The following is a 13,548-nucleotide window of genomic DNA, read 5'->3' on the forward strand; positions in this document are numbered from 1 at the left end:
TTTACGGAGATATAGTTTCCTTATTGTGCCTTTGTATTCCTGTATTAAACCCTTTTGAATAATGAGAATGGGGATCCAATTTCTAAAGATTACATTCGGGACAAAGCTTAGTGCCTCCCTTTCATAGACTTTGCCTTCGAGTTAGAGTGCAATAACTGGGCATTATGGTTGATTTTCTGATTTGGAGGATCGTTCAAGACAAACTCCCAACAACTACGGCTCTAGCAAGGAGGAACATCTTTATGCTTAATACTTGGTGCAAGATATGCGAAGATGAGGACGAATCGGCCTTGCATCTGTTTGTTTCATGTCGCATAGCGGTACAGGTGTGGGAGTTTATCTCACAATGGTACAAGCTAAGCTCAATATATGTTTTAGAACTAAAGGATTTGGCTAATATTAACAAGCGAAACAGAGGTTCGAGGAAGTAGAGGAAGTCACTATCTATGGTGACCCTGAAAGTGATATTGGTTATATGGAGGAGTCGCAACGAGTCAGTCTTCAATGGCAAGCAAATCATTGTAACAAGGATAAAGTAAGACAATAAAGCCTTTGGATATTTGTGGTTGAAGAATTGGGCGAAAGCTGGTAACTCAACTTGGGAGAATTAGTGTAACTTTATTTTATCATGTTTGGGGATATGAGACTATGAGTATATGAATCTTTGGTGTATAGTTTGTGTAATATTATGCTTAATAGTTGGTTAACCAAAAGTATATGGATAAAATTTCGTTGGTCTTTCAAAAGAATATTACGTTAAGTATCGGGCCAACAGACAGGTATAAAACTATGTTTTTTTTAGTTCAACGAAATCACCACTATTTGGTCTTTCCCCAAACAGTGGGCTTATGGTTTTAATATTTATGAATAATATTTATGGTTTTAATGTGTTATAAATACTATGGTTATTTCATAAACTTGTGTATTTATTATGATATATTTTTTTATATTATTATACCATGAATATGTCTATCCACCGGACGGGTATAGAACTAATTTCAGACGCAAAACCAGGTTCAAGCGTAGGTGTTGGAGCCCTAATTTTAAACGGAAAACATCACTTGGGTTTTGGTTGATGAGCAGATAAAGCTACGAGCTTTCGAATGGGCGGTGGTTATGTTGCCGACATCGATTTAGGGCAAAGCAGTGGTGGTCGATGTTGGTAGGTGACGCAGGTTTGGGGATTTGTGGAAGTAAGCGGTGTGGATGCCCTAAAAATGGATAATGGTGGAGTGGATGACATGTGTAGGGCATTGTTACGCTGTTAGCGTAACATGTCCACCGGACGGGTATTAAACTAGTTTAATTTGGTTTATTTCCATATGGACTTTTATTTTATATAAACGGATAACAAAACAAAAACAAGATTAAAAAAGAACAACATAAGACCGTTTCGAACCTGCGAACATTTAATACCAAACTCAAAGACTTATCCAGCTAGAACATTAACTTAATTAAATTAAGTTAATTTGTTGTATGCCTTCACTTTAAAATCTTTTTATGGGTTCACGTACTCATATTTTTTATTTGTACTCTCTAGTAAACCTCGAGATTCAGTGGGTTCCTATGAAGCACGGGGACGCCCGGAAGCATGGAGTACCCGTCTCGGGGACGTTTGGGGGACGGAAACGCCATGGGGACGTTCCCTAAATGTTTCTGGATATTGGGGGACCGCTGCTAAACGTTTCCGGAAAATGGGGACGGCAGCTAAAGGTTTCGGGGACGGCTGCTAAATGTTTTCCGGCGAGAACGGACGGCGGCTGAACTGGTATCGCCGGAGCTGTGAAATGGATGAATAAGAAGATGAAGAAGATGCCTGATGTTTGGATGACTTTTATTTTATTTATTTTAAGTTAAAAGGGTATATTATTTTCATATTAATATATTTGCTTTTCCAACGCTAGTGAAGTGAAAAGTCATTGACATTGGATTACTAACCATCATAAATTTTGGTGGTCAAAAAGATAATACGAAAATTGGTCAAAAATATAATACGAAAAGAAAAAAAATCATGTCACAAATTTTAGTTTCTTTTATCTTTTTTTTATTTTTCCAGTTTTTTTGTTTATGTTTTAAAAAATATTTCGGTAATTAATTACACTTAACATCAATATATATCTATTTTGAACCTTGTTTAATATATTTTTATTTTTCTATATTTTTTTTTGTCGTACCTTTGCCGTACCCGTATATTAGATTTTTGAGTTTTGCTGTTCCCTGTATCCGTATTATCCCCGTACCTCGGTCTCATACCTGTTCCCGTGCTCCATAGGTGGGTTCTAGTCAACCCATAAGTCACAATGTAGGTGTGCCCTTTGATATCACATGTGGAAAACTACCCCCTAATTAACGTCACGTTAGATTTCACACCTCACCACATGGTAGTGGAAATCATTTTCTCATATCACATGTGAAAAATAGCCACTTCATTTTTTTAATGAAAATTATACGTCGTCTTCCATTTCAATAACCTTTAATAAAATTGCAACCATAGTTAAGATATTGACCAATTCTTGGCACTACATACCGAGTCACTAGCTATATTTTGAAAAGCCGGCTGAGTCATGAGCTGACCTTCTGTATGAAGATTCTCAACATACTTGATTAATATAATTACAGGATGGATTCCACGTTGGACGGCAATCCTTAAAACAATTAATGGTTCTTTAGTAACCAGAAGGACGCTAAATGCTGAAACATAATAATAAACAAAAGATTCAAGAGCCATGCGTCGGTTCATGCAGATTAACTCTATATATATGCACACACAAAGCAGCTTATTTCACAACCAACTGTGTTCCTGTACTATTATTCAGCAAATTAAGAAAGATGTCAAACAAACTCATCTTCTTGGGCTTTGTAGCTCTTACTTTTGCCTGCCTTGCCTTCGCCAACGAGCCCAAACCCCTCCAAGATTTTTGCGTAGCCGATCCCAATGCCTCAGGTATATGTTGTCGTCTATGTTTTAATTAACAGTATTACTCAAATGATATTTAATGGCTTTCATGTAATGGAAAATATCATGTTAATTTACTGTGCAGTGAAAGTGAATGGTCTAGTATGCAAGGACCCAATGCAAGTTCAAGCAGAGGATTTCTTCTTCAGTGGGCTACACCTCAGGGGTAATACATCAAACCCTGTGGGATCAAGGGTTACCACAGTCTTTGCAGCTCAGTTACCTGGGCTAAACACTTTAGGCATCTCAATGGTTCGTATTGACTACGCGCCATGGGGACAAAACCCACCTCACATTCATCCAAGAGCCACCGAGATTCTTACGGTTCTAGAAGGAACTTTACAAGTTGGGTTTGTCACATCCAACCCTGATAACCGTTTTATCACCAAGGTGCTGAAAAAGGGTGATGTTTTCGTGTTCCCCGTAGGACTTGTGCATTTCCAACATAACGTCGGTAATGGGTATGCCGTGGCTATTGCTGCATTGAGCAGTCAAAACCCTGGTGCCATAACAATTGCAAATGCTGTTTTTGGTGCTAATCCTCCAATTCCAGGAGATATCTTAGCCAAGGCATTCCAAGTGGATAAAAGTGTGGTGGAGCAGCTACAATCAAAATTCTAGTGTAACAAATGGTTTTCGTGTGATTGTTTTGTTTCTTTCATAGGCATGTTTTGAAACTCCCATTTGGAGTTATTTGTGTGTATTTTCTTTTTTTTTTTTTTTGATTAAATTCAAATTCTTTGGATTTAATTGCAATGAAAAGTTTGTTTGTTTATGGGATAAAAAAACTAAACAATTAAAATCAAACCAACCAAACAACAACAACCAACCACAGCATGACACCTCGCCTCCACCTACGCCCCACGTCTATGCGAATTCTCTAGCCACCCGCCCCACGCCACCTTCAAGCCCCTTGACGGGGCGGTGTTCACGGAGTGGAGGGAGCTCCCACGCCACTTTCAAGCCCCCACTCCGAGTAGTCTAACATGACGTTGAAGAAACACCAGATCTAATGACCGGAATCAATCTGGGGATAGGGTTTTTGCATAAAAGGGTTAATCCTCTCGCCGATAACTGATAAGACCCACTTCACCGGAAATCACTGCAAAACAGAAAACGTCGTTAGCCTCACCACAGGGAGAATGGGGTTCTCTACGTGACCACCCTCCGACGTGAGAATAAGTACAGTGATCTCAAGAAGAAGATGAAGTAGTAAGAATGAAAGTAAGTGAAAGTGAATGAAGAGATTGTACCTGAATTCTCATATTTATAACCGAAGTTTGGCGCCAAAAATATCACGGAAGAAATAACGGAATCTCCTTTTCCATTAACAGTTACCTCCCCATCCATACACACGGATCGTGATCTTGATCAACGGCTGGGGAGATGCCACGTGGAAAGTGGTTTGATCTAGATTTGCATGTAAATTGTTGCCATCATCATGATTTCAACGAAGGCCCCAGATTTTGCCACGTCATATTCGGTTATAACCGAATGAGGTTGTGCACGATGGTTATTAAATGCCTTCTAGAAGATCTACAGCTGTACACCGTTAATCCCTTGCCACGTGTCCATTCTGTTATAACAAAAAGATTGCTTTTGTTGAAGTCCTCATTTCATACGCGCGGATGTGTTCAAGACTTGTCTTTTGTTAAATCTTCAAGCTTAACTGTACCCTTGCGCGGGCCCGCACAAGGGTGTTAATTGAACATTTGTCTTTCCATTCTCCGGCGCATGGTTATTGAGAACTAATCTTTCCAAATCTTACTAAGAAACGTTGCGCGGCTGCGCAAGATCTGTTCAAGATGAATTTGGAGTGTAATTATTGTATGGTCCTTTGCGGTTGCGCATGATTTTTAGGACCATACCCTTTCAAGTCCCCCCAGTCCAGTGGTGCTCTTATGCGCAAATGACAAGTAGGTGGAGCACCAGACTATAAAAAATGAAATGTGCGCTTTTGTTGTTGAGAGGTAGACAAGTTGCTCGGCACATGGTATGCACAAACTTCTTTTAGAAGATAATTTTTTTCCTTCAAGATGAAGTTCTCATGATTTGAATTTTGAAAATGCTTGATTTGTGGCAGGCAAGTTGGTAAAAGGTACTGTGGTGATGTTGACGTGTGACGGTTGTGTGACAGGCTGTCATCCGTGTCAGACGTCAAACATTAATTGGGCGTCATTAGTCGTGATTTCTACGCGCGCGTGAAGCCCTTTTTGTTTCCCCACTCGCCCTTACTGCCTTGATAACCGTGTTTTCCAGAAAAAAGGGTTTTACGGTTTTCGAGGGCATTAATGGCGATGAGTATATATACCCTTGTACGACTTCTTCTTTAAGCACTTGTCTGCAAAACCTTTCGTCTTCCTCATTTCTCTTTAAAAAGGTCTGAAATTGTTTTTCCTGATCCCCATGTCCACCGGCGAAAACCCAGAAAATATTGCAGAAGAGATGTCTTCATCCTTGCCTCTATTGAAGTGGTCTGAAGAGACCTTCAATGATCTTGCAAAAAGCTTCAAGTTTCCGTAGAAATGGCGTGCCATTTATCCCAAAGAAGGGCAAACGGTGGCACAATCTCCTATCGGTTACATTACCGTATTCTGGGATTACTTTGCCGACGGAAACTTCCGGTTGCCGACAACAAAATTTGTTCTTGAAGTTCTGGGTTATTATAAATTCCACTTATCTCAACTACATCCTATGGGGATGGTTCGAATACGACACTTTGAATTTCTTTGTCAGTCCATGGATATTGCGCCATTGGTAGAGCGATTTCGAGTTTTCTACCAGTTGCACTGTTCACAGTGGTTTTACTCTTTTATGCAAGGTCCTTCGGTGAAAAAGATCCTTCTTACCCCTCCGAAATCATTCCATGAGTGGAAATCAAAATTCTTTTGTATTAAATCAGGAGTGATACCGGTGAAGATGGAGTTTCGGGGTGCACAGGAAATTCCACCGGAAAACTTGGACGCTCCGGTGACTGAAATCTGGTATCAAGATATTAAAGAGATTCCTTCTACTCAGTTACCTGAAAGGGCTTTGGTTGCTGCCAAAATGAGTCTTTTTTGGAGAGCAGATCGTCGTGACAAACCGGTGTATGTAGAAGACAAAACTAGTAAGTCATGAAAGCCTTTTCTTGTATTATGTGAAACTGTTTGTAATCGGTTTTCCTTCTGTAGATGTTGCCTTATATGTAGTGGCATATAAGAAAGAAAAGGGGAAAATGACAACAGTCCAGTTAGGTGCTGATGAGGAGCCATGGTACCATCAGATGGTGAAGAACTTTGTGCTTCCCAAGGATACAGACCTGGAGGCGCAACCTTCTGCTGATGTTGGTAAGTTCCTTTTTTGCACCATTCATGTAATATTGCAATATTACTCTTTGCTGATAATGCGCTTTGGGTAATATTGCAATATGACTTCATTTGTATAGGTGAGTTGATCAATTTAGGCGTAGGCCCTGAATCAAAAAAGAATAAACGAGGACCTGTTTCGTCCACTGCACCCAAGAAGACTGATGCGCCAAAGGCGGACGTTCCGAAGGAAGAAAAGAAGAAAGGTACGCACCTTGTGTCTGATTCTTCGTGTGATTACGTAGGTGTCCCACTCATTAGAGGGTCTTGCGCCTGTAGCTGTGAAACAACCCAAGGCGGAGCCTCGAGACACCGTGGACATCCTGGTATTAAACCCGGATGAACCAATTGATGTGAAATCTAGCCCTGAGCCGCTAGTGAGGACTAAGGCGGTTAAAAGAAAGAAGCCTGAAGGTGAAGCTGCGGCGCGGCCTGCAAAAAAGATCTCAAGGAAAAAAATTGGCAAGAAAGGCAATCTAGATGCCTTTGCTGCGAAGTTTTCCCTATGTGAGTGTCTTTTTCAGGTTTCCGCTTTTATCATATAATAAGATGACCTTGTAAATTTTTCTTTGCAGAAAAACCTGTTTTATCCGTTCAAGTAGAAACATTATCTGCTTTCAATGATGACCGTCCACCGTCACCCCCCACGTCTAGTAAAGGAAATTTAGAGGGTATAAAGACTGTAGAAGCGGAGGTGGAGAAAACTGTGGAGGCGGAAGCGGAGAAGACTGTGGAGGCGGAAGTGGAGAAGACTGTGGAGGCGGAGGTGGAGGTGGAGACGACTGACGCTGGCGTTACCAGGCCAGTGTCTCCTGAAGTTGTGGCGGCCGTGCAGGGCCCTGAAAAGAAAAAAATCCATTATTGAAGATGAGCCACCGGTGGTGACTGTTCCTTCTACTTCTGCGCCCACTTCTGAGCCTCCTAAGGATAGTGCTCAAGAAAATCCAGAAAATATTGAGTATCAAGCCTTTGTTGTTCATGATGAAGAAGAAGAATCTCCTATCCGCCCGGATGAGACTCCGGGGGATTATTACTATAGGACTTATTCGGAGAAGGGAGCTTCTGACATCCATGCGCCTGTATGGGAATTGAAACAAGGTGATACATTCTCTGACTGGAAAGTATGCCGTGATTGGCTGCAAGGTGCTTTTCCGCCTGCTGAAATCAAGTTTCAAGAAGAACAAACCCATGAGCGTACCTACCACTCATACCTTCAAAAGACTGCCAGCTCAACTTCGACTACTCCCCGAATAGTGCGCGAGTGGCGCAATATGCACAAAGAGTAGGATGCTGTTGAAGCTTCCAAAAAAGAGGTTGTTGAAGAGAAGGCAAAGGTTGTTGCTTTGAGAGCTAAGCTTGAAGCTGATCAAGCTAAATTCGAGGGTGGGCAGAAGACAGAAGAGTGGTCAGCTATGAGCTGGAAAAAGAAGGCTGAAGTAGAAGCTGCTCAGCTTGCGAAAGCTCACAAGCGGTGGAAAGAGGTATATGAGAAAGATAATAATGAAAAGAGGGTTCTTTGAAATAACATTGTCAATCTCAAGGCGGAGATTGAGAAGTTGAAGAAAGAAAAGGCTGACGCGGAAGCTGCCCGCGATGAAGCTCGTTCTCACAGGGAAAGAAGTGAGCAAAGAGAGGTACAAACTTGCGCAAATCTTGCCCTTAGAAATAAGGAGATTGAGGAACTTACCTCTTTATTAGATGATCAGGAACAAGTCAAAGAGGAACTTGAGTCTGCGAAGAAAGATCTGCAACTTGCAAAGGTCGAAAAAGCTGAAGCTACGCGCCGCCTCTCCGAAACCGAAGAAAAACTTGAAAGTTCTGAGACTGCCAGAGTGACGGCGGAAAGCTTAGTTGAGGCCTTGAAGAATAATATGTTGTGGATGCCACGCCATGGGATCATAAATGTAAGTCTCTCAACCCCTTGAATTATTTTGAATAAGTTTGTATAAACTCATTTTATGACTTTATCTGCGCAGGTTGCAAATTCAATTCTGAACTGGATTGATCTGGACCAAACCGTTGCTAACCTGAAGGTGACTGCGCGTGTAACACCTCGTAAAATATTGACCAATATAATAAAGACACGTGTCATGGACTTTAAACATGTTATAAACCCGGATCATGTTAAAAAGGATGTATGAAGAAATTAAAAGTGTCAACATGTTAATTATTACCTCTGAGTGACCTTTTAACGTTTTTCAACTTTTGTAAAATATAATTACATTCCCATAAAAACCTGATTAAGATTTCATGGGTATCCGGTTTAAACATGTAATGAATAATTCAATATTCAAATCCAAGAATTTGGAATCCCATGTGCAAATCGACAATTTTCATTCAATAACCTATTTTTACAAAACTCCAAGACAACCAATGCATGGCAATGCATTCTTAGCAATGCAGACCTGATCATATGGGCCTTCCCTGCTAATGATGACCAAAGATTCGAGATATGATAGGTTGCATGGTCAATTGTTAAAAGTTCTCAAAATTTTGTCTCTGATGGAAGGCTTACGGACCGCAAAGATCTTGCCCTGCGGTCCGTAAGACGGCTTAACTGGGCGATAAAAATTTGAATTATGGATACGGACCGTAAGGGCTTAAGCTTACGGTCCGTAAGGACTGTATCTGGGCAGAATAATGGACAGCTGCAGGTTCAGCCAGTTCCACCGCCTTTGTAAGCTAGTTTTTGGATTCTATGGACTTTGCAACTGGTTTTAACCACCTAGGGACACTTAGGAACATCTGGTAACAGCCTAGGGACACATGCTTTAATCTTAGGACTTGCAAAACACTATATAAAGGCCATGACTTGAGTTCTTCATTTGCACACTCGAAATATTTTCACTTCAAACTCATCTCTGGAACTTCCTGGAGCTCAAGCAAGTGTTCTTAAGTTCCTAATTCGTGCTAAGAGTCTTTGTAAGCATTCTTAGCTTCTCTAGTTCAAGTTTTATTAGCTTAATGACCAAAAGTCAAAGTCGTCGTATTTAAGCTTTGACTTAGTGATTAATCACTAATGGTCCAGCCATTATTCGAATTGAAAGTGGCTATGAGTTGGTAATTATGTGGGTAATAAGTCCTTAAAAGGGCACCCCCTGATTATCACTCTAACTTGGTCAATTGTCGGGTCAAACTTAATGTTAAAAAAGTCAACAAAAAGCTATTTTCGCAAATAAACTCATAACTGATAATGTAGAGGTTATGGAACATGTTTTAACACTAAAATAACTTGGTAAATAATGTAATAATATGTCTAAGCATGTTCAACCCGACAATTCCGAGTTTGGGCTCGGTTCGGAACCGCAAGTCGCAAAAGAAGACTTTTGCTTTGACTTTCAGTTCTGGCCCGATTTAGCTTGTTTTAGAGATGCCTTAAGGTTGCTTTAGGACCATAATATAAGTTAGTAAAACCCTCTGAGGTTATACTACATGGTTCCTTATTTATCCAATTCATTTGCATGTTTCCGTTAATTGCTTAAATGTTGACTATTATGCCCTTTTGATATTAAAACGAGATTTTTGAAAATGTGAGAGGACAAAAACCTTTATTACTGATTTATAAACTTGTCCTAAAAATTTGACATTAGTTTGAGTTCTAAATTAGGAGTTATGCCAAATATCGTAAATTGAAGCCTTTTTATTAATTAAACGGCATTTTTGGCATATAACCCATTTAAACCCAAATTTTGACACCAAACCTTCTACCCACTGATGCAATATAATATTTTGGAATTTTTGAAGATTTTTATTAATTTTTAAACTGATCATAGCATGGGGTTCTTGCTTTGATTCGGTAATTGACGGTTATACCCTTTTTGCTAATAAAATGAGTTTTCCATAAGATTTTGACACCAAACCTTTTGCTACTGATTTTATATGATAAATAAAATATTTTAAGCCTTCTGGACTGATAAAAATCTCAGCTTTCCTTATATAACCTAAAAATCGCCTAAAACTGACTTTTTACGCATTTGAAACACATAGTATGGGTTAAAACTATTTTGGACACATAAGACTTAATACCTACTGATGTTTTAAGTGAATTTTTATACTTTAACAGTAAGTAAAAGTTTTGAACTTAGATTTCCAAATTTGACCTTTAAAGCTTATGTGAAATGACCAAAATGCCCCTACGGCACATAGTTTGGTTATAAATGATAAAATTTCACATATATGCAATACCCTACTGATATGACTTGCAAAAATAAATATGTTTACTGATCAGTTTAGACCAGAACCTTAGACCGATATTTAATCTCTTTTATAATCTTTAAAATGACCAAAATACCCCTACGGGGCATAAATTGGTTTTAAATCTATTTTGGGCATAATGGAAGGTATCCTACTGATATCATAACACATTTTAAGCATATTAACTTAGGAAACCTGTACATGACTCATTTGGTTACCCGTTATGCATTTTTCTCGTTCGGTACGGTTTATGTGACTAGTTCGCATAAATTGACCAAAACGGGTCAAACCTTATCATTCTTACCTCAAAATCCAGAATGTGTTTAGTTTACCCATATTATACAAGTCTTCAAACTTGTCGGGTCTAAATCACATTCTAATCCGGTCTTCGCTTAATCATGCGTTTTGAACCGTATATATTTCTTTAAAACTAACCGGTCTAAGTTTAAACTTAAGTAAGACCCGTTAGGAATCTAATAGGTTACTAAACCTTCGTTCCAAATTTAGGAGCCTAGTAAATGATATTTGCACTTGATGATTGTATACGGCTGAGATAAATTTGTATATTTTGCTCAGGTAAATACTTTTAACTTATTTTCCCTTATACGGGCTTGGGGTACAGTATATAAAATACCGCTTGGTCAGGTATCGAATTTTTAATCATATGAAGGTTAAATCATTGAGATAACCCGTTTAATCTGTTTTGTTTGTTTTAAGCCTTTGGGGGGTTAATGACCATGTCCTGGATATCCTCGGCTCATTCATTGAAATGGCCACGACTTAAGCACGGGGTGTAGGCATACACCTGCCGGTGCGTATGTAAAAAATATACCCACCTGTTCGAGAATAACTCGCCGTGGGATATATTATGTGGTGTGTCTATTAATCTTTAACCCGGTATTCAGCCCGGGCTACTGAACGTATAACAAACATATAATTCTTTTACAAGTTTATTTTTAAATAATTATCCCAAGTTATAAAAGATTATTTGTGCCTTGTGCATTTAAATCAATTTTCTTAAAACATTTTCAAAAGAGTCAGTTAATTGTATTTACCAGTGTAAACTGACGTATTTTACAAAAGGTTAAGTGTAGGTACTAGGCAGAATAGGCTGGCTACTCCTGAGTGAATTAAATAAAGAGTTATGCAAGCTTTATCACTTTAAAGTTTGTTGAACAATATTTCCTTTGTTTTGATCCGCCTGTGGATCCTTTTACAATCCGTTTGTATTACTCATGTTACTTTCATTCGGTTTGTAATATTATTACTTTTAGACTTCCGCTGTGCATTGAACTGTGATAAATTGACTATGATGATATCAACTCCGTCACGATACTCCCCACCGGGCCCACCGGTAATACGTGGAAACACCGGGGTGTGACAGCGCGCCAGGACAGCTATGCGCAGGGATATGCGGAATGTACTCAGCACATCACCAATGCTTTGAGAGTTAACTGGGATACCAGCAGGTCTGCCACCTGCGGGGTTGACACTGGTGCTGCTCATGCCGCTGCCAAAGAAGAATACAATAACCTGCGCCTCCCAGTGATGGATTTGGTGACTACTGCGCTCCAGTCTGAGAAATTTGTGGACCAGTTGAAGGAAATATTTCCTGATGAAGCGGGCGCTTCAGATGAAGAAGATCTATAGATTAGGTCGTTGTAACTTGTTGAAGTTACTTTGTTGTTTGAACATGTTTGGGATGTTGGATCCCCTTTTGCAATGTTTTGTTAATGTGCTTGCGCACATGCAACCTTTCTTGTTAATATATCATATGTTTTAGTAACAATATTTTCATGAGTACAATTACTTTGTTTAGGTGAGACAAATAAAGATTGGATAAAGCTCATATGTGAACATAGGACTGGACCTTTGCGCAGTACATGTGACTGCGGGTTGTTCATGAGACTTGTATTAGATTACCATAGTGTTTTTATGCTTACCAAAAGAAATTGCATGCATTTGTAATAAAACATAAAGGAGACATGATGTAAGTAACAGACTTTGCATTGATATTGATAAGGCGCAGAGGCCGCTAAGTACAAAGCTGCTAAGATTACATTTTAGGATAAATAAGATAATTAAAGTTGATGCGTATGTAAGTAGCGATCCTTGTATCGTGCGTTGGTAAGGCGCAGGGAGCCTACCAAGTACAAAGGATGCTAAGATTACATGTAGCACCTGTGCAGCTGCTGGGCGTTCCACGTTCGCGAAATATCTGTTCCATCAATCCTGTGCAGGGTGTAAGCTCCTTTTCCCAGGACCTCGTTGATCACATAAGGCCCCTCCCATTTAGGCGCGAGCTTCCCAGGGTGTTCGGCGTTCGATGCTTCGTTATCTCTCAAGACAAAGTCCCCAGGTAGGAAGGTGCATATACGAACCCATGCATTATAGTATTTTTCCAATTTTGACTTGTACTTGGCCTCACCAATGGCTGCATTCTCTCGTCTTTCTTCGAGGAGGTCCAAGTTAAGCCTGCGCTCTTGTTCGTTGTTCTGTTTCTCCATGGCTAGCATGCGGGGTGATGGAAGACCAATTTCTACTGGGATCACAGCCTCTGTTCCGTAGACAAGGCTGAACGGTGTTTCACCCATGCTAGTCTTTGGCATGGTGCGATGAGCCCAAAGAATACTTGGCAACTCATCGACCCATCCTCTTCCTGCGGTTCCCGATCTCGCCTTGATACCATACACAATTTGCTTATTGATGCTCTCAACTTGACCATTTGCCTGTGGGTGCGACACGGAGTTGAAACTGTGCTCAATGCGCATCTCTTTCATCCATTTTTGTAAATCATCGGAAGCAAAATTGGTAACGTTATCTGTGATGATGCGGAGCGGTAACCCAAACCGGCAAATAATATGCTCCCAGATGAACTTCCTGATAATCATTGCGGTGGTCGACACCAGGGGTTTCGCCTCCACCCATTTTGTAAAGTAATCCACAACAACTATGATAAACTTCACTGTGCCAGGCGCATCAGGAAAAGGACCAACTAGATCGATTGCCCATTATCGGAAAGGCCAGGCTGTGGTTACCAGAACCAAAGGA

General features: G+C 40.0%; 2 protein-coding genes across 2 annotated transcripts; both read left to right on the forward strand.

Annotated features, from left to right (window-relative positions):
- Nucleotides 1–2,729: 2,729 nt before the first annotated feature.
- LOC110881859 (putative germin-like protein 2-1) lies at nt 2,730–3,710 on the forward strand. Its single transcript, XM_022130006.2, has 2 exons — nt 2,730–2,944; nt 3,042–3,710. Exons 1-2 carry the CDS (start codon nt 2,830–2,832, stop codon nt 3,575–3,577), a joined length of 651 nt encoding a protein of 216 aa, XP_021985698.1. The 5' UTR covers nt 2,730–2,829; the 3' UTR covers nt 3,578–3,710.
- Nucleotides 3,711–5,875: 2,165 nt separating this feature from the next.
- Nucleotides 5,876–12,147, forward strand: LOC110881780 (titin homolog). Its single transcript, XM_022129935.1, has 10 exons — nt 5,876–6,065; nt 6,130–6,285; nt 6,384–6,509; nt 6,565–6,774; nt 6,879–7,120; nt 7,230–7,424; nt 7,590–7,784; nt 7,845–8,207; nt 8,280–8,336; nt 11,926–12,147. Exons 1-10 carry the CDS (start codon nt 5,876–5,878, stop codon nt 12,145–12,147), a joined length of 1,956 nt encoding a protein of 651 aa, XP_021985627.1.
- The last annotated feature ends 1,401 nt before the right edge of the window (nt 12,148–13,548 follow it).

The sequence above is a fragment of the Helianthus annuus genome, chromosome 3 (genome assembly GCF_002127325.2).
Source record: "Helianthus annuus cultivar XRQ/B chromosome 3, HanXRQr2.0-SUNRISE, whole genome shotgun sequence".
In the NCBI taxonomy this organism is placed as follows: Eukaryota; Viridiplantae; Streptophyta; class Magnoliopsida; order Asterales; family Asteraceae; genus Helianthus; species Helianthus annuus.

What these genes read in the sequence shown, in the direction of transcription:
- LOC110881859 (XM_022130006.2), top strand. Translation starts at nt 2,830, where the DNA reads ATGTCAAACAAACTCATCTTCTTGGGCTTTGTAGCTCTTACTTTTGCC. An exon ending in AGCCGATCCCAATGCCTCAG is followed by an intron (nt 2,945 to 3,041) that starts GTATATGTTGTC and finishes TTTACTGTGCAG; the next exon opens with TGAAAGTGAATGGTCTAGTA.
- LOC110881780 (XM_022129935.1), top strand. Translation starts at nt 5,876, where the DNA reads ATGGAGTTTCGGGGTGCACAGGAAATTCCACCGGAAAACTTGGACGCT. An exon ending in GCAACCTTCTGCTGATGTTG is followed by an intron (nt 6,286 to 6,383) that starts GTAAGTTCCTTT and finishes TCATTTGTATAG; the next exon opens with GTGAGTTGATCAATTTAGGC. An exon ending in CACGCCATGGGATCATAAAT is followed by an intron (nt 8,208 to 8,279) that starts GTAAGTCTCTCA and finishes TTATCTGCGCAG; the next exon opens with GTTGCAAATTCAATTCTGAA.